At 53.4% G+C, this 19,449-nt stretch overlaps 5 protein-coding genes across 5 annotated transcripts; 2 read left to right on the plus strand and 3 right to left on the minus strand.

Annotated features, from left to right (window-relative positions):
• Nucleotides 1–784: 784 nt before the first annotated feature.
• POSPLADRAFT_1157585 (hypothetical protein) lies at nucleotides 785–3,648 on the minus strand (the record flags this gene model as incomplete). The annotated part of the gene is made up of 8 exons (XM_024487210.1): nucleotides 785–841; nucleotides 1,093–1,166; nucleotides 1,246–1,349; nucleotides 1,441–1,473; nucleotides 1,538–1,631; nucleotides 1,729–1,834; nucleotides 2,023–3,243; nucleotides 3,304–3,648. The coding sequence occupies 8 exons, from the start codon at nucleotides 3,646–3,648 to the stop codon at nucleotides 785–787; spliced, it is 2,034 nt and encodes a 677-aa protein (XP_024333933.1).
• Nucleotides 3,649–6,271: 2,623 nt separating this feature from the next.
• Nucleotides 6,272–8,387, minus strand: POSPLADRAFT_1061837 (hypothetical protein; the record flags this gene model as incomplete). Its single annotated transcript, XM_024481437.1, has 2 exons — nucleotides 6,272–7,329; nucleotides 7,385–8,387. 2 exons carry the CDS (start codon nucleotides 8,385–8,387, stop codon nucleotides 6,272–6,274), a joined length of 2,061 nt encoding a protein of 686 aa, XP_024333934.1.
• A 1,160-nt stretch (nucleotides 8,388–9,547) lies between these two features.
• POSPLADRAFT_1050206 (hypothetical protein) lies at nucleotides 9,548–14,597 on the plus strand (the record flags this gene model as incomplete). The annotated part of the gene is made up of 19 exons (XM_024479937.1): nucleotides 9,548–9,862; nucleotides 9,913–10,991; nucleotides 11,072–11,112; nucleotides 11,305–11,351; nucleotides 11,796–11,810; nucleotides 12,218–12,329; nucleotides 12,380–12,477; nucleotides 12,539–12,630; nucleotides 12,681–12,724; nucleotides 12,776–12,873; nucleotides 12,932–13,104; nucleotides 13,171–13,421; nucleotides 13,480–13,546; nucleotides 13,602–13,796; nucleotides 13,852–13,881; nucleotides 13,945–14,200; nucleotides 14,240–14,298; nucleotides 14,345–14,373; nucleotides 14,437–14,597. 19 exons carry the CDS (start codon nucleotides 9,548–9,550, stop codon nucleotides 14,595–14,597), a joined length of 3,162 nt encoding a protein of 1,053 aa, XP_024333935.1.
• Nucleotides 14,598–15,189: 592 nt separating this feature from the next.
• On the minus strand, nucleotides 15,190–16,700 carry POSPLADRAFT_1157526 (hypothetical protein; the record flags this gene model as incomplete). The annotated part of the gene is given in 5 exon segments (XM_024487199.1): nucleotides 15,190–16,039; nucleotides 16,093–16,206; nucleotides 16,226–16,357; nucleotides 16,410–16,552; nucleotides 16,608–16,700. 5 exon segments carry the CDS (start codon nucleotides 16,698–16,700, stop codon nucleotides 15,190–15,192), a joined length of 1,332 nt encoding a protein of 443 aa, XP_024333936.1.
• A 625-nt stretch (nucleotides 16,701–17,325) lies between these two features.
• On the plus strand, nucleotides 17,326–19,322 carry POSPLADRAFT_1186057 (hypothetical protein; the record flags this gene model as incomplete). The annotated part of the gene is made up of 6 exons (XM_024489198.1): nucleotides 17,326–17,639; nucleotides 17,693–17,723; nucleotides 17,807–17,953; nucleotides 18,001–18,130; nucleotides 18,184–18,814; nucleotides 18,874–19,322. The coding sequence occupies 6 exons, from the start codon at nucleotides 17,326–17,328 to the stop codon at nucleotides 19,034–19,036; spliced, it is 1,416 nt and encodes a 471-aa protein (XP_024333937.1). The 3' UTR covers nucleotides 19,037–19,322.
• Between the last annotated feature and the right edge of the window lie 127 nt (nucleotides 19,323–19,449).

A 19,449-nucleotide genomic window follows, 5' to 3' on the forward strand; every position in this document is an offset into this window, starting at 1 on the left:
CAGCCCATGTCCCATAAAATATGAGACTTCTTGTTTACAATAAAAACTGAGGTAGACGTCCATAATTGCGAAACGCGAGGCATGGCGGTGGTGGCGAGGAATCCACGACCGCATAGGCGATAGCTGCATGATGGAAATTAGCAGAGACTCGAATGATCGTTAATCCAGTCACGTACATGGAGAACCCTGTCCTTCTTGATAGATGGGTATATCAGAGTGCAGCAATTTTAGGGTGAGTCGCTGCGAATTTGCTGATCAGTCACAAGAGGGTAGGCGCAGGCACAACAAAATACTCACCGATCACAGTGGATGTTTTGCGATGATATCGTACTTCGTACGATGTCCTGTTGGACAGGCGGGGTATAAAGGAGAAAACTCCCGGAATCACCTAAGAACATGTCAGAAACTGGCTCCAGAAGGTAACGTATTGTCGACATTACCTTTCCATACAGGATGAGGACGAGATCCACGATTGATGTTCTGTCTTGCGACTGAAAGAAAGCTGCTTGCTATCGCCGTTGGGTATAATGCGTCGCGTTGCGCTGCATATTGTTGAGTCCATATTGCATAGATAAGTTCATTGAAAATCCTTGACGCGTCCAAATAAGTTAGATCCGATTTGCCGTATTTCCGTAGCCTTCATTAGCCAAGAGCTTCGCATCAGTGAATGAAACTCGGAATAGAATAGCGATGACTTTACCTTAGACATAAGCATTCATGCCCGATCTCTGTTGATTACCGTCGTCGATAGCAAGCGCAGGTCCCAGGCCTGGTCGTCGGACATTTACAAGTGCCTCGGCGCACCAACGTCATAGGAGCCGTAGGGCGTGCCGTCATCGTGCTGTAAACCACAGGTGGTATCGCCATCGGAATAGAGCTTATAGCCCACTTTGGAACTGACAGCGTAGACCTAAGCGTCGGGATCTTACCAGTGTCATGGCGACGTCCACGGCGCACCAACACCACACAAGTCGTGGGACGTGTCGTCACCGCAGGTTTTATTACTGTCGGAAGAGGAGCCGTGGGCCATTTGGGGACTACCAACGTAGGCGCGGTCGTCGGGGATTGATCAGCGCTATGGCCAGTGCGCACCATTGCCATACCAGTCGTAGGACGTGCCATCATCTTGACCAAGATAGCAGGTGGAATCGTCGTCGGAATAGAGCCTGTAACCCATTTGGGGACTGACAGTGTAGGCCTGAGCATGGGGGTTTTACCAGTGTCACGACCACGTCGACGGCGCACCAACACCATGCAAGTCGTAGGATGTGTCGTCACCATCGCCGATACTACCGCAGGAACAACCGCCGTCGGAACAACTGCCGCCGGAATAGCTGCCGCCGGAATAGCTGCCGCCGGAATAGGAGTCGTAGGCCAGTTAGGAACCATCAGTGTAGGCGCGGTCGTCGGGGATTGATCAGTGTTACGGCCACTACGCACCATTGCCATACAAGCCGAACGACGTGCCACCATCTTGACCAAAATAACAGGTGGGATCGCTGTCGGAATAGAGCTTGTAGCCCACTTGGGAACTGACAGAATAGGTTCAAGCATCGGAGTGTTACCAGCGCCACGGCCACGTTCACGGCGTACCAACACCATACAAGCCTTGGGATGTGTCGCCACCATAGCTGGCATTGCCGTTGGGATAGGAATCGTGGGCCATTTGGGAGCTATCAGTGTAGGTACGGGCGTCGGTGATTGACAAGTGTCACGGCCACTACGCACCATTGCCGTGCGAGTCGTGGGATGTGTCGTCATTGTACTCACAACCACAGGTGGTATCACCGTCGGAATTGAGCTTGTAGCCCACTTGGGAACTGACAGCGTAGGCCTAGGCGTCGAAATTTCACAAATGCCACGGCCTCGTCCACGTCCACGGCGCACCAACGCCATACGAGTCGTGGGATGTGTCGCCACCGCAGTTGGTAGTACCGTCGGAATAAGAGTCGTGGACCGATTTGGAACCATCAGTGTAGGTGCGGGCGTCGGGGATTGATCAGTGCTGCGGCCGGTGCGCACCATTGCCGTGCAAGTCGTAGAACGTCTCATCATCTTAGCCAAGAAGACAGGTGGTATCGCCGTCGGAAAAGAGGTCGTAGCCCATTCGGGGATTATCAGTGTAGGCGTAGTCGTCTGAGATTGACAATCGCCACGGCCACGGCGCACCAAAGCCGTACAAGGCGTAGGACGTGCCGCCATCGTTGCCAAGGCCACAGGTATCGCCGTCGGAATAGGCGTCGTCGCCCACTTGGGAACGTTCAGCGTAGCAATAAACCTCGCCATGGCATCTTCGTTCCAATCGTTGTCATCGAGGCCGGCGTCGTATTCTGCAGCGGTTGTACCATGCACGACTGCCGCCGCTGACATTGTCGTCGCCATTGGTGTCCCAAGCCCGAAAGCATCATCAAGATCCTTGAAGTCCATCGCCGGCATCCCAAGCCCGAAAGTATAATCAAGATCCTCAAAGTCATGCTCTACCTCTGCGCAAAGGGTGGATTGCGCAGTGGCGTTCGCTTCATGTGAATCCGAGTCCAACTCCCAGTCCCATTGATATTGCGATGGCTCCATGTCGCGCCATTGGGGGAAACAATCGCTCCAGTGCGCCACGTCTGGCCTCGTAATGCCTACAAAGTGGTCGCCAAGCCAGAGCTTGAAGCACGCGTCCGGGTGGTTGCTAGCTTCCAGAGGGAGTAAGACGGCAATGTCCTCTGGCGGATTCTCTGCATCGGCGCCCTCTACCGAGAAGAGCATACGCAGAACGAGTATTGCAGATTCAGAATCGGCCATCACGGTGACAAACTTCCACGCGATGATATAATCGGAGTACTCCTGATGGAAGAAGGCGTCCAAGCGCAACATATCGACAGATGAGATGTAGAAGCCAAGCCCATTGTCCTTGATGATGTCCTCGATAGGGTCCTCGGAGGCGCCCTCGACGGCGGCCGCGCTAAGCACAGTAGGAACAGAGCGTTCGTCGGCAGGCGAGGGCAAGTACCAAGTAATCAATTGCGTTACCGGCTGCCATTGGGGTGAGTCGGTAGAGCCTATCTTCACCTGTGACTTGAGAGGACGGAGTCGCTGAAACCTCTTGTACAATCCGACATGAGCCTGACGTCGTTTAATTACTGGGTAAGAACGCGTCTGGACCTGTATCGTCGACTGCTGAATCACCTTTGTCTCCAAGGTCTCTTCAGTGACTGTTCTCAAAGATTCCGAGTTAGCAGGCATAACGTCATCGTACTGTTCACCGTCATGTGAGATCAATGCACTTGTTAACAAAAACAGCTGGCGAGTGCGTACCTTGTTTTCGTCCAAAGTATGGATAGATGTAACCCGGAGGACCCAGCATACCGTAAAACCCAAAGCAAAGCCTATGCACAGCGCCCAACAGAAAAAGGCCAAAAGCTTAGTGTCGGCAGTTACAACCACAGTGCGCGTCGGCGTTGGGTCCATGTCAATACCATTGTTAGTCGTCGGAGTAGGCACCAGTAGTTCTTTGTTCCCAAGCTTGGAGCCAGAGAAAAGAAAGTCGAGAAGCAGAGTGGCACGGAATACATTCTGGAGGTTGTCCCATGAAGTGTGGCGCACGAGCGGGTTGTCCAGCAGAGGGTGGCGCATGAGCGCGAGAAAGGGTAAAGCAGACATTGCAGTCGCTTCGATGGAGGAATGCCTAACTTTCTAGGGCTTTATATATGCGAGATTTGGAATTGGCTCAGTATACGCAGCTGGAGCTGTTCACTGTGAGGTCGAGAGGAGAGCCTCACACAGACCTCGTGGTAATCACTCCTGGAAACGCCCGGGAGTTTCAGACTCCGAGCGGATCTTGTGGCGATTCGTCCCTCCTGCCGGTCTCTGCCGGTGATCCGAGACCTCGGCAGCCACAGGTAGCAGAATGGAGAGCCGCAGAGAGCCACTCTGGCAGCGTGCCATCATGCAGATATGCATCATGGGCCTCGTGGCATTCACAATGCCACTGATTGGAGCGTTATGGAAGATCGTGGACAATGGGTGTTCATTTGATGTGAAGCAGGTGCTGAGGAGCTCGGCGACAAGCAAGCCAATCCGAAGCAAGACAAGATGAATAGTGTCCGCGCGTGTCGTACAGTCATGAGTGATGTATACACACCGAACAAGAGATTGTACTGGAATAACCGCGTTGATCAAGTCACCTAGGTGGAAAATGACGGACATGCGGATGAGGGTCTCAAATAATATCCTGCTAGCTTCTTTTGACCGCTCGCTGAGTTTTGTGCAGGCAGCGTGACGGACAGCGTAAACAAACAAGCTCAGCACTGCGTCATGCCCTGTGCTGCGAGAGCGCACGAGCGGCATTAACGGTCGCCTGAGTCCGTCGTCATCGCCAGCCAGCCGTAGTATACACGATGTTTGATATGCCGCACACAAACGGGGTCTTCATTATTTCAAATGGGAAGAGAGACATTCTACTGCGCAGCAGCCACAGAATCAACATGGGCCCTCGTGAGCGTTTTTGAAGTTGTATAGACACTCAAAAGATGAGAGTATACGCCAGGAATACTGGCTTTACACACCGCTTTCGGCAGAGGCTCGAGCCAGCGTTCGGTGTTCCGCTCTAACGCTTACGATACAACTAGTAGAGCGCCACTATCAATACTTTCAGCGGCGAATTGAGCGGACTGGAAAGACGTGATTAACAGTATCAGCAGTATTAAGGCCTCGCGTACTACGGGCATCTAGCACGAGGCGCATCACATCTGCGCGATGACATCGTGTTCGTCTCTTCTGACGCACGCATCTTTCCTTTCACTTACAAACCTCATAGTGACATTCGCCCGATGCGCCCGGGTGAAGAGTTATCCTGGAGTTCGCCTGAGTATCGCGTAGCCCAGTCAGAGCCGGTGAAATAATCAGACGACCATAGTTTACCTCACGTAACTAACACTCCAGGGCCCCATATCAGTATGTTTCTTCGAGTAAAAAAGAAGAGGAAAAGAAACGAAAGAAAAAACATCGTCGTTGGCTGTTTTCCTCAAACAACTCGGAATACTGCAACAACACAGTACGAAGCACATCTGGATTGCATGTGGCGACGCGCACACTGTACTGGCATCTACATGCGTGTGAGCACCACGCCACACGACATCAACCAAAGGTCGCACCGGAGATTGCTGAACGTGGTCCCATACTTGTCGAAGAGCTGAAAGAGATTCCCTGGAGCAGGGCGCGACAGAAATGCCAGCACACTACTATCGTATTCGCATTCATCGAGCAAAGAGTGACTATCAAGGGAGTATAGTCAAAGAATGCAGACTGCCGCAAGAGGCGGTACGTATACAGACCGAAGCTCGTCATCGGAGAACATCATAGTGTTGAAGCACGCACCGTTGTTCCAACACATAGGATTGTCAGTAATTGTTAGACCTCGAGTCTGGTGGCTCCACCATCTCGCTGCACTCTCAACACTGCAGTGGTAACATCGTCACTAAGCGCAATCGCCAAACATACCCTTGTCTCTCTTAGGAAATGTAGCGTCGTGTAGCCTCCAAGGATAGCGAATTGGCCTGTGCGGCACTCAGAAGGCAGTAGTTTTCTGGACCAATAGGCTGTCGCTACTAAGAACTTGAAGCTGCACCATATTAATAACGGAGTCGACTCCTGAGTTCTTAATTCGATCAGTGCTCACCTCTGTGAAAGAGCATACAGGAGTCAAACAGCGCGGTATCTTGTTTCTATGCAATCCGGCCTGTGTGTAGTTGGAAGAGGGTTTCTCAAAGCAAACTTAGCATGTTGGTAAAACAACTACCTCTTACGCCGCTTAAAGCGACTCGGCGCCACTTCAAGATCGGATCCAGAGCTAACGGGCCCAGGAGGAAGCGAGAATCATATATGTATACAGCTTGGCAGCCAAAGCTACTGTACATCCGCGTATACCCTATAACAATAAGAGGCGGGACACGTTTATGATACGCAGTACGTCGCTATAGCATACAAAGGGGAACCGACGAGGCTTTCGTGACAGGTCATAAGAGGCCGGGATACAAATGAGCAAGGCGTGCGGGATGAGCTGACAACGACGGAGAGGAGCTTGCGAATGAAGATGGTATGGAGACAACGGCAAAGAGGCATAGATAAAGGGCATCATTGTGCTATAAGTTAGCAATATCATTCGGACGACCTACGTTGCCGAGGATGAGCAGGGTGGTGGTGGTGGTATAACAGGGTATATACAAGACGTTAATGGCGTGTTTGTGTCGCGGCTTGTCTGGTTGACGAGCGCCGAGGACCTGATTCAATCTCTCTTCTCGCGCTTGGAGGTGCTCCTGCTCCAGTCGACACTACGACTGCGTGCCGTATGCGTTCTTCGCGGAATCGGCCGCGGCGTGGCAGCGGCCGAATACGTGCTCGACCCAGTGGGCGTCCACGACACAGACGGCATAGGCGCAGGAGGCACGCTGCCCGAACGCGCACTGCGCAGGATATCGGCCTTCAACACGCTCCACAGCTGTGCACGAGCCGACGGAAGATGAGACCCAGCGCCCGCTTCTTGAACAGCATCGTCTGACCGCCGGTCAGCCAAGCCATCCACCTCGCTACCAGTGTCGGACGTGACTGAGCCTAGTTCTTGAAGCGGATCGAGGTGGCCCGCGTCTGGGCTCAGCGCATTTGCTTTCCGCACCCCCAGACCGGCACGCACCGGGAGACCCTCGGCGTCGAGATCGCGAGGCGTGAGCGGCATGTCCATCGGGCTCACGGAGCGCGAGTCGCACAGATGCTCTTGCGCGAGCAGGAAGGAGCGCGGCCTCGGCAGGCGGCCACGCTCGCGTTCTTGCGCAGCCTCGTGAGAGTTGCTAGGTGTCATCAGGACCGCAGAGTCCCCCGGCACAGACGAGTCAGACGACGTAGACCCCGTCCGTAGGATAGCATGCGTGAGCGCGGAGAATGTGGGTTGCGTAGGAAGAGGATATACTTGTGGACGTTCGTGGACGTGGTGCTCGTGACGCCGTTGGTGATACGGCTCGTATGGGTGGCTGGGATGACGGGAGGCATTGCGGCTTGAGCGGCGCATAGACGAAGATGATCGGCTAGTCGCACGAGAAGACGATCGATGACTTTCAGCATCGTCAATGGCGACGCTCTCCAACTGGACACGGAGACGAGAGCGGGAGCGGGAGCGAGACTTCGCATCTGCGATTATAACGGTATCGTCTGGCGTCTCGTCTGAACCGATGCACCACGCCAGGTCGTCGACCACCGCTACCGTCCAACGACTCGGAACAGAGCGTTCCAAGCAGCCCCTAATAACACGCTCTGCGCCACGACCAATGCCTTCGGGCATGTCGTACACGCCTTCGATACGTCAGTACTCGACTTCTCACACGTAGAGTCAGCCAATCAGACGCACCATGCAAAATTTTCATCTGCAGCCGCGGATCATACGAGTCCACGAAGGGCAATCGCCCAGACAAGAGAGTGTACAGCATGATGCCCAGCGCCCACATATCCTGCGCAGGATGCGGTGAGTATGGAGTCGAAGACGGCGGAAGAAGGAGCTCGGGTGCAGCATAGGGCAGCGACCCTTGCTGTATCCGGCTAGATAAGCTAGGTGAAGGAGGCGAGGAGCCAGGAAGCGGGCTCGAGTTGCGATGGCGCGGGCCGCTGTGATGGCGAATCAAAGATAAGTGGGCGGGAATGGGACCCTGCTTGCCGTGCGATCGCCGCGAGTGCACCAGTGTCTTGCCTCGCACCCTGCGCGTTCTCGCCCCTTCGTCTTGTTCGGGCTGCTCACCGCTCTCGTCTGACTTGTCTGGCTCGCACTCGCCGATCTTGCGTGCCATTCCAAAGTCGGTGATTCTACACACACCCATCTCGTCTACAAGCACATTCTCCAGCTTCATGTCTCCGTGCACCACGCCCCCTCCTTCGTGCAGGTACCGCAGCCCCCGCACCACCTGCCTGAACATCATTCCAACGTCATCGCGCGGCAGCCCTGGCCGCCCGTCCCGCTTCAGGATGTCGAACAAGCTGCCGGCGGGACAGTACAGCGTGACAAAGTAGTCTGCGTGCAGTGTATGCGTGACTGAGAATAACGGCAGGACGTGCTCGTGGCAGAGGGTGCTCCAGACAGCAGCTTCGTGGTCGAGGCGCTTGCGAGCTAGCGCGGGGTCAGTGTGCTTCGAGAGATCGGACCTGCGTACGATTTTGATGGCAACTGAGCCGCCTTGACCTGACGTAGCGGCGCGAATGGTGGAGAAACCACCCACGCCAATGACGGGACCAAGCTGGTATCCCGAGATGATCGTCCCTTCACCATCTTGGGCTGCGGCAGGCTCTGGAGATGCGCTGAAAGAGGACAGGAAGAGGGCAGCTGGCGACATCGACAAGTCTGATTGCGAGGTGTCTCCCATTGAAGAAGGCGATGTGATGAACCGGGTGTCTTGTGCTTCCGGGGCAGATGTCGCTACGACATGGCTCGGGACTGCTCGAAGCTGCTGTTCATGTTGAACATCTCCTGGATGCCCGTCGTCCGTAAGAATATTGGACAACCTCGGGCGAGCGGCTGTGATAGGTTCATCGTGAACGTGCGGAGTAGACGATGTTTGTGCGTCACTGTTGTACATTCACTTTGCGTTGGAAGTCGCTTCGAGGTCGAGGAGCAAGCAAATTGACGACTCGAGGAAGAGAAAGTGAGCGCGCCGGCAGAGCTCCGCGGAGCTCCGTTCCAGTGCTTATGTCAGCTTACTTTCTCACGCTCAAACTCCGAGTCAGAAAGTGACAAGTGTGCTTAGCTTCATCCAGGCTTCATCATACACCGGCTCCGCCTTCATTTCGTGCGCTGCAGAGCTGGTTCATTCCGAACGCTGGAGGCAATGAGAGGAGAGAAAGAAAGCAGGGTCCACATCCAGCGGCGGTGCAGGCGGCCTTTATATACCTGAAAGGGCATGACGTCGATGCATCATCTCGAGACGACTGTGACATCATCGACCACTTGTGTCCGCAAAGTTCGAGTGGGAACAGAAGGTTTTCCTAAACAGGAAAATACCTGTATATCTGGTGAGTCTGCAACGTACCACTTGAAGCTTGAGCTTGAGCAAAGATACCTTATAAGACCAAAATGGCTCCGACCTATTTCCCAATTGCTGTGATGCAGACTAAAGCCTTCATATAACCAGAAAGTTAAATCCTCTACCTCTTGGCGCACGCTAGTCGGGGACATGCATCTAAGTTATCCCGAAGGAAAGGAATGAATCTACTGATTTGCCGTCCTCTACTTCATTATATTAGGACCAATTAGCTCGATCGTTGCTTGCGCAAATCCTCCATCATGCGCCAGCCGAAACATTTTGTTTCTGAAGCCAGCTGGAATCCTCAAATTGATCAGCACACGCATCCAAAGGTATGATACAGCTAGTCAGTGGTGTAATTGCCTGCTACGATCGCGAGGCTAACAGCGTCAGCCGCAGACGCGGCTGACATTGCTGACACTGGAGGCGAACATCGGGCAACTTCACAATCAGGCCTACTTAAACCGCTCCGACACTCTCATCTCTCCATCGAAACAACCGCAATGCTCACTCTCTACATTCTCACTCTCGCACGCCGCATCTTGCTGGACAATCTCCAGCATATGCTCCGCGCTACTCTGCTACTCAACTCTCTTCTCTCTGGCTCCAAGCCTGGGGGCCAAGAGCTGCTGCTGCCTACACCGACGACCAACGATGGCATCGACCTCGACCCGACACCGACGCGCGCTGTGGTTGTGACCGCCGACACCACGCTTATCGCTGTCACCTGCTGGGTTGTCTGTGTCGTCGCTACGCTCGGTCTGTCTGTCGGCTGGCTGCTCTGGCATCCCTATGCGCCTGGCTCGGAGTGCGGCAAGGTATGTGTTCGCTCAATCCCTTTTCTTGGCCTAAGCTGATCAGACATCAGTATGTGGTCGCAAGTCTCGGTGCTGTGTGCTCGTCTGCCACTGGAACGACGTCGGACCCTCCGGGGTGGGAGGCTGACATGAAGCCGAGGAAGAAAGTCAAGATGCGACCTCGGCCTGTGTCCGGGCGTCGTCAGCGTCGTGTGCGCCTCCTGGAGCGGTCGAAGCAATGTGGTCCTCGCAAGTCTCAGGTCAATGCTGGGTCTGCCTGGTCGCTCGGGTCTCTGCCGGTCATCAAGCTGCTCACTTGGTACTCTCCTGCTGCTGTCGACGAGTCTTCTCTGCCTGCTGCGCCTAGTGTCGAAGAGGTCAAGGCCGACGACATGGGCTTCTACTTCTCGTCAGCCGACATTGGGTTGCTCGACGCCTTCGTCCGCGAGCGCTATGTCCTCGCCTGGAAGCTCGTCTACGTGTCGCTCGGGGACGCCTCTGCCACGCTGATCCTGCGCATGCTGTTCACACATGAAGGCGCGCACCCGGATGACGCACCGATCGACTGTGCCGTGTTCCTCCCGCTCGTCGCTGCGCACAACCAGGAAGCACTGTTCAAGGTGTGGCTCGGTGACCACTTTGTCGGCATAGGGCAGCCTGGGCAGATGGTGTGGAGCGAGTACCAGGTGTATGCTCGGAGCGTGGGACTGCAGCTCTGGAATCACCTGTGGGACTGGGAAGTGTCGGCCACGCTGGACGCCATCGACGCTGCGCTCGCTGGGCAGGATGGACCTTGTGCTGAGGCAGAAGTTGGCGTTGACGACTCCGGCTTTGAGGACGAGCAGTACGGATGGGATGGCGAAGATGAGCCGGACAACGCCTGGGACGGCGGAGAAGACACGGATGGCTACTACCCTGACGGCGACGCGGCCTATGAGCAGCAGCCCAGTGGCCAGGGTTCGGCCTACGATGCACTGCTCGCTGCCCTCGACGATGCCATTGCTATGAATGGCGGTGCAGGCACCGACATGCAGCATGGCGTTGACGATGGTGGCTATGAGGACGAAGCGCAAGGATGCTACGATGAGGACGAGGCTTATCGCTCCTGGAACGGCTCGTACCACGACGATGACGCGGCATCCGGTCCTTGGTATGGGGAAGACGCGTAGCGACTGGGTGCGAGACAAGAACTGAGTGCTTGCAATCTCCCACGATGAAGGCAAATGCTAGCGACTGCGAACGATATACACGCTCGTTCTACGGAGAGGAAGGTGAGCGCGCTAGCTAATCGTTCCGAAACACGGTGCCTGATACCTTGTCTTCCAGGTGCGACGTGATGACGGGGCGGCTGATATTGAGGATGAACATATGGCGAGAGAACATGACAGGGTTCTGAGTATCTTAAGGTCTTTGTACGAGGATAGGAAATGCAATTCTGACGTCAGCTTGAAACTATGGCACAGAGCGTGCACAAACAAGCAAGCAGGAATCAACTATTGTGCAGAAGCAGGTATAGAAGTGGGATCATCTGTTCGTGTGGCTATCAAGTGACCATCCATACAGCCACAACAAGCCTCCGGAAGTGTCGACTCAGAAGCTGCCCTTGCCCCGTACCCGAACAATACGCAAGTGCAGACAGCGCAAGCGCCAATGGTTTCGAAGATCGCGCTGACCAATCAGGACCTCCTTGATCGATCCATTTGAGCCACACAGCAAAATCAAAACCTAACACTCGTCATCTAATACTACCATTGTATCACAAACCGCAATTTTCCAGTGTCTCAGGGTGCATGGATGGGTAATTCGCGTTCAATAGGTGGCATTAGCGTGATGTTCGCGTCCTGCATTTGATCCGCGACGACGTAACTTTATTCGTGTTATATTGCCACGAAGAAGGATGCTGTGGGAGACCTCGACCGCTCAGGTCTGTTCCCTGACTCTTATCAGCTTACAGATTATGCCCACCAACGTGAGGTTCTCCACCCGCTGCCATCGGCGCAATGTCAATGCTGCTCAGCAGGGATGCCATCGTGACGCGATTGCGCCGATTCCAGACAACTTATACACGAATTCAAGATGTGAACGCTTACCAGGTAGATCCATACTGGCACTAAGAAGACTCTAATGTATTTTCTTATTGGATCCCGCGCCCTCTAGGTTCGTCGGCTTGCATGCCGCCCGCCGGACCCCGTCGTGTAATTCATCCCTATTCTATACTGTGGTCATGACATGCGGTCCATCGACACATCAGCTCTGCGTGATGCACATTCTTGAATGTGTCGCAAGCTATATAAACAGCGACACCATACTGCTCATCTCTTCCCTTTGTCTCGCGCTATCTTCGTGTCGATGGATGCTCTCGATGTTCGTTCGCAGCTGTGCCTTGCTGGTGCTGTGGTCGTATTCTCCCTCCTGCTACTTTTCCGAGGAAAATCAAACTATGCATTGAACAACATTCCCGGACCGCCCTCTCAGTCTCTCTGGACGGGTACGTTAATCGTATACCCCAAGGGCAGAATGTATTCTGAATACCCATAGGGAATCTGAATCAATGGCTCGCACGCGACGGCGCAGAGTTCCAACGAAATGTGGCCTTCAATTACGGTCCTGTTGCGAAGATACATGGTTTTATAGGCGTAAATGACTTCTGTGGATCTGGAGCTGCAAGAGTTACTGACCTTTGTGGTTATGCAATAGCGGCCGATTCTGTACGTTGCGGATCCGAAAGCCTTACAAACTATTTTAGTCAAAGAAGAACATGTCTATCAAGAAATGCCAGCGTTCTTCGCGTATGTGTCCCACATCCGTGTGCCCTACCAAGCCCTGACATTCATTGAAGGCACATGAATCTGCTTTTCGGACCTGGCTTGCTAGGCACGGCTGGTATGTTCTGCTTCTCTAGAATTACGTCGAACTCTTATGCTCGTATTCCAGGCGACAAGCATCGTAAGCAGAGGAAGCTCTTGAACCCTGTGTTCTCCATCAGACATATGTGTCATATGTTGCCAATCTTCTACGGTGTCGTGCATAAGGTGGATACCAATATCCGTTTCGACAGCTGACCATTATAACGTCTCATCGGTCCTTTAGCTTCGGGATGCAATTGCCATGCGCATTTCTGACGGCCCCGCCGAGATCGACTTCCTTCACTGGATGGGCCGGACAGCGCTCGAGTTAATTGGCCAAGGCGGCCTAGGATATTCCTTTGACAAGTTGGTAGAAGATGGCGACAATGAATATGGGCATGCCATAAAATCCCTCCAGTGGGTGTCATCTCTGCTATTATTCGCTCGACATCGTTTCTGAAGGTATATATTTGCATTTTCAAGGCCGACTCTACAACGAATCAACATTCTCAGGCGGCTGCTTCCGTACGTTCACAAGCTCGGACCCGTGTGGTTCCGGCGCCTAGTCATGCAGTACTTCCCCATCAAGAACGTGCGGGAAGCCAAGATGTGCGTCGATACAATGCACCGCTGCTCTACGGAGATATACAAGTCCAAGAAGATCGCTCTTGCGAGGGGCGAGGAGGCGGTCTTGAAGCAGGTCGGAGAGGGGAAGGACATCATGAGTATCTTGAGTAAGTTCGAAATTGAGCAGTGAGAATATGCCAGTCATCAGTCTCATCCATGACACAGTGAAGGCAAACATGGAAGCTTCTGTGGCCGATCGGATCCCAGAGGAGGAGCTATTGGCTCAAATGTCGTATGTGCCGCGAATCGCTGAATGACGACAACGACATTCTCACTTTATCTGGCAGGACATTCATTTCTGCTGCTACAGATACGACCTCAAACACGCTGGCTCGCATTCTGGAGCAATTAGCGATTCACCCGCAGACGCAACAGAAGTTGCGCGAAGAAATTATAACTGCTAATGCTGGAGAAACAATGGCATACGACGACTTGGACAGCCTACCTCTCCTCGATGCAGTATGTAGGGAGACCTTGCGAGTGTGAGTGTTCATCTGTTCTCATTGTATTGCCACTTTGATGAACACTCCATGATAGCTTCCCCTCGGTCACTAACCTTGCGCGCACGTACGTCCTCATTCGATTTAGGAATCACGTATCTCAAAACTGAGGTTGCTTTCGATTACAAAGGCCGATACAAGACACGATCCTTTCCCTATCTGAACCAATTGTTGGTGTCAATGGCACGGTTATGCACGAGATCATGGTGCCGAAGGGGACCGAAATTTTCATCGGTGTTCAGGGCAGCAATGGAAGCCAGGCACGCTGGGGAGGTGACTCTTACGAGTGGAAGCCCGAGCGCTGGCTCTCACCGCTTCCCAAGACGGTCACCGGAGCTCCTGTGCCAGGGGTTTATTCCAATCTGCAAGTCGCTCTATGTATGCTGGTATGGCAAAATGATGGCTGAACACACTGTGTCACGCAGGATGACGTTCATGGCGGGAAGGCGGGCTTGCATGTGCGTGCGGATATGAGTTTGTCATCGTAGGTGCCTCATACACTGAACTGACGCTATCACTATTGTCGACAGCGGGTTCAAGTTCTCGGAGATGGAAATGAGTAAGCCGTGCTCGTCTGTGCCGTGATAACACCTTGGTGCTGAGCAGCCTTCTTTGTTCGTAGAGATCGTCCTCGCCGTTCTGCTCTCCAACTTCACCTTCGAGCTGACCGCCAAGCCGATCGAATGGAACGTCTCCGGCGTCCGGTACCCCACGGTTGGGAAGGAGAGTAACGTGGCTCAACTCCCGCTCAAGGTTGGATTGTACAGCAATGGCAAGACATAGTTATGTGCAAACACACCTTATATCAGCCGTATTATGTCGCGTAATCATTTTGCGGATCAGAAGCCCTTACCTGGACGTTACTATGCAGCTGTACTCGTTTCTCAGGCCCGATATATGGTGATCGTAAGTAAGAGTCGTTGCTCGAGGCCCACGGTGAGTGCTGAGGAATGCGCACCTTGAATGGCTCGATGAAAATCTCATTTCTGTGTGCTGGAGTGTTTGGTCCAGGGATAGGGGGTTCATTAGAATCCGAGTCGGGGCTGAGGCGTTCATTGATAAGACTGATGATGAATAACTATCAGTCAGAGGCGCACCATGCTGCATTACAATCACCTCGACTACTCAACCCGCGCGATGCTCACAACGAGACTCGTTTTAGTGGCCCCGACTAGCTAAATTACCCAGCCCTTGTATCACATAAGGGAATATGTTACAATACAGTGAAGGATCCTCACTCGCATCGAAGCTACTCTGCGATCAGCATTGAATCATTCATTGATTACATCGATATTCTATCATTTTGACATGCTTAGCGCTACAATGCGTTCATACATTCTTTGATAAGCTACACTTCACTTACATCTTGGAACCTTTAATCGTCAACCAACAGGAGCGAGTCCAGCACTGAGAACCCAGTAGCGACACCACCTTCATTACTGTCCTTTCCCTTCGTCCTGACCAGCCACCCAACTTCTTTCTCCCGCACAGCGCCGTCCTTCCCACCAAACAGCGCCCAGCCGAAGATACCTAATTCACTCACCACGTCCGTCTTCACCGCACTGTCCGTGCCTCCGCCGGCACGGACGAGGAAGTTGCCCAAGCCCTCCGGTGCAGCGATGAGCTCCATGGCGATCCATGCTTCACGCTCAACGGGCGGCAAAGTGTCAAGGAACGCGGGTATCGCATCCTTATAGATGTTGTTGCCGCCGCCCTCGCGCTGCGGCTTTAGCACGAGTGAAGATGCGAGTGCGCGGGCCTTCCGCACACCGGACGATTCGGGCAGCTGCGGCGCATCGCGTGGCGTATCAACATCCTCGTCGAGCCCCCACATGCCCATCCAGCTCGAGCGGAGCGCATCAATATCTTCGCGGGAAAACACAGCCGTTCCCCAGCGGGCCTCATCGCACAGGAAGCCCTCGAGAACTCCCGGATTCGTCAGGACCTGCTGAACCTTCTTGCCGCCAGCGAGCTGCAGTTGTATGGACGGACACTGAATTGCGCGTGAGCTTTCGAGGAGATAGCGCGTATCATAGTGCGCCGGCGTGGGGTAATCGACCGGGGTGTAGCCCGCACGGAAATAGACTACAGAAATCTCCACTCGTTGGGAGCCATAAGGAAGAAGTCCCGGCGCAAGCGTGACTTGCAGGGCGCGCGTGGTTGGATCGACTTCTGCAGAGCTCGTCAATTGGCTGAAGGTCTGGCGCACGACGTGGATCCCGTGTCTAAATAGTAGCGATCAGCGATCTGCGCCAACAAGGGAAGCGAAATCGCGTACTTGTCTAGGAGTTCGTATTCCAGCCAACGCTGGTCGAAGACGTTGCGCTCGTTGTCCTGGACCACAAATAGGATACATGCGCTAGCCATGATCACTTCAGCAAGGGCGAAATTGCTGCTGTTCGCTTGCTCACTTCAAGATCCCGTACGCCTTGTGCCCTTCTGCGAGCCCTTCTGCGAGTCCTGCAGTTGTTCGATTTGGTGGGAAGTTCTCGGCCCTGAGATGCGACGAGGCGCCATAGTACTGAGTTGATTTGTACAGATACCTGCGTAGATGCGCATTTGAGACGCAATCAAAAGTCAAACCATGGAGCTCACTCATGGAGATCGGCAGCCCGCTCCGATAACGCCCCAAACGACGACGATATTGTGTTGAATTCCACCTGCCTGAGCGAGATCGGTTCCCCATTGCCTGGCGCATGCAGCAGATAATCAGAGCGAAAGAGACCTAGTTGCAGAGGCTGTCGGTCGGAGATCACGCACTGTAACAACTCGTCTAGCGTGATACAACCATACCTGTACGACCCCCTCATCTCGAAGCCTACGCCAACGTCTCCAAAGCTGACCTGTGAACTCATCCACTTTACCCACACCATCCACCTCGCCCATGACTCGATCCAGGAAGCTCTCGTCGGTCGCGATTCTGGCGTACAGCACATTGTATATCCTCTGCAACCTCTGTGCGAGGTGGAACAATCTGCGCGGGAAAGGAGATGGGAAGAGGGCTAGAGGTGCATGTATTGTCGACGTCGGTGCTGGAGGCTGGGCCTTGGCCACTGGCAGGTAAACTAATCCATGAGACAGAGCATATGTAGTAGCCAGAAGAGTGAGAGCCTGCAATTGAGCCTCCGAAAGGGTCGGAGGCCAGTCCATGAAAGTATGGGTCGCCATCGTTGAGACTAGCTACAACTTGTTGAGTTCGCCACCTGGAAACACGAGACACCAGAGCTTACAAGTACTGCACTTGAAGTTCCAACTTGGCTTTGTGCGTCCTTAGCTTGTATGCGCTGGCACACGGGGAATCTGTGCGTATAAGTTGTGGGCAACCTGCGAGCATGTCCAAGTCGTAGAATTGGTGCGATCCTAAGCTAGGGTTAGGGTCTGCTGCTTATCGCTGCCCTATTGATTGAACTGTCAAACATCATAAGTAGCGAAGTCAAAGCTTTCCCTTATCAGTCGCAATTGCCGTTTTCGTTCTTTGTCTCTTACGTCTCTGCTCGTCTGCAAGCCAACTATGTATGCACTGTACTTTGTCTGCCTTGGACTGCTGTATGTGGTGTATGAACGTCTCGTTCTCTCGTCTTTGAGTAAAGTGCCGGGACCTGCGATTGCCGCCACCACCCGTCTCGTCTTGATGTATTATGAATTCACTCGGCGCCGACGACGCTGGATCCACGCCCTACACAAGAAGTATGGTCCTATTGTGCGCATAGCGCCAGACGAAATATCCTTTGCAACCTGGGACGCGGCGAAAGAGATCTATGTCTCGGAAGGCAGCGGCTACGATAAAACGCTGTTCTATAAGTTATTCGACAATTACGAGACAGAGTATGTCTTTGACGTCCCTTTTGTTTTGTGAGGGGACTAAATTTCCACTATAGATGCATGTTTTCGACCTTAGATAGAGCTCCTGTAAGCATTTCCTCCGGACTTGTTACCTGCTGACCGTATTGGATTATCGTAGAGTACCTAACGCTGACGTGGTTTATTGTTAGCATGGTGAACGCAGAAAGCGCATTGCAGACAGATACAGCAAGACGTTCATTATGCAACCTGATGTTATTAGCGGTGTACAAGAGAGAGCTGAACAATTTGTAGCCAAATGTACAGAAAAACCGGGATCAGAAGCAGTCGACGTCTATGTCAGTCTAACAGCTCGTAGTCTGTTCATTACTCAACCATTCTTCAGATCTATCTTCACTGTTACGCTATCGACTGCATCACGTACCACTTATTTGATCCTCATGGGTTGAACTCTCTGGCAGATGCGTCTGACCTCATGAAGGTCAAAGAGTTGTCACACCATGACAACCTCAAAGGTGAGTGGGGCGGTATCTCTGCATATTACAGGTGATTCAAGGATGTGACGTAGATTCATACATGCAATATTACTTCACCGAACTCTTCCGCTACACCGCCAGCTTTTCCCGGCGGGTAGATCGTTCGAAGCGCATTGCCGCACAGATCATCAACATCGCCCGGCGTAGTGATATCGCAGAGCATACGGTCTTATACAGGCTGCAGACGCACGAAGACAAGCTCGACACGCGTTCAATCGCATCGGAGCTCCTGGACCATACCCTTGCAGGCCTGGACACCACCGGAGACGGGCTGTGCTTCCTGATGCACCAACTCTCGTTACCCGCTTCTGCGGCAATCCAGGAGAAGCTGCGCCTCGAGCTGACAGAAAACACGAGCATGCCGATTGACGACCTGCCATACCTCGACGCAGTGGTGAAGGAGGGCTTGCGGTGCTTCTCGCCCATCCCAATGAGTCTGCCGCGCAAGGTACCGCGCGGTGGGCGGACGATTGGTGATATCTTCCTCCCGGAGGAGACGATCGTGAGCTGTCAGGCATACACATTGCACAGAATTGACGAGAAGGTCTTCCCCAACCCTGACAACTTCGTCCCCGAGCGGTGGTTGGAGTCTGAGGGCAACATCGAGCGCAATCAGCTCCTGCTCGCGTTCTCGACAGGCGGCCGTGGCTGTATAGGGAAGCAGTGAGTCTCGGATAGATCATATCCTAGGTTATTTCTGACACGGTCTCGCTTCCTAATAGCCTAGCCCTTCTTGAGATGAAAATGTTGCTGAGGGAAACATACTCCTCTTACCGAACGTCGGTGGCATCGGAGATGGCAGCATCGATGGACGTGGATGACCAAGTGATCGCCTCGCGACCAATTGGACGAACGTGCTTGCTCAAGTTCGAGAAGATCATGTAGAGATACAAGCTCCACCTACTTATGTGTGTACTATACACCATATCTAGGCATCACATCTTCCTACTGGACAACGCCAACAACAAGGCTTCTACCCCTCACGGCTATTCACACGCTTCATTCCGACCGCGAAACCTTTTCCCACACCGCTGAGAGGCTTAATGGAGCATCGGGTATTTCTTCGGGCGGTGATAAATTACTTTCTGTCTCCTTTGGTTGTCATTTGACCGGCGCGCGGGTAAGATTATGCGTACCCTTCGCTATACACATGCTCTTAGAAGCAACCCCTACTATAGCAGACTTGCTCCTACAACGTACTCGCTCCTAAATACTAGGCTAGCTTAGTGTACTGTAGTGTGTAAAATACAAAGCGCGCGCTGTTTTCGCGTCCAGGGGCAAGGGCGGGCCTGGACGGC

The sequence above is a fragment of the Postia placenta genome, assembly GCF_002117355.1.
Source record: "Postia placenta MAD-698-R-SB12 unplaced genomic scaffold POSPLAscaffold_19, whole genome shotgun sequence".
Classification (NCBI taxonomy): domain Eukaryota; kingdom Fungi; phylum Basidiomycota; class Agaricomycetes; order Polyporales; family Adustoporiaceae; genus Rhodonia; species Rhodonia placenta.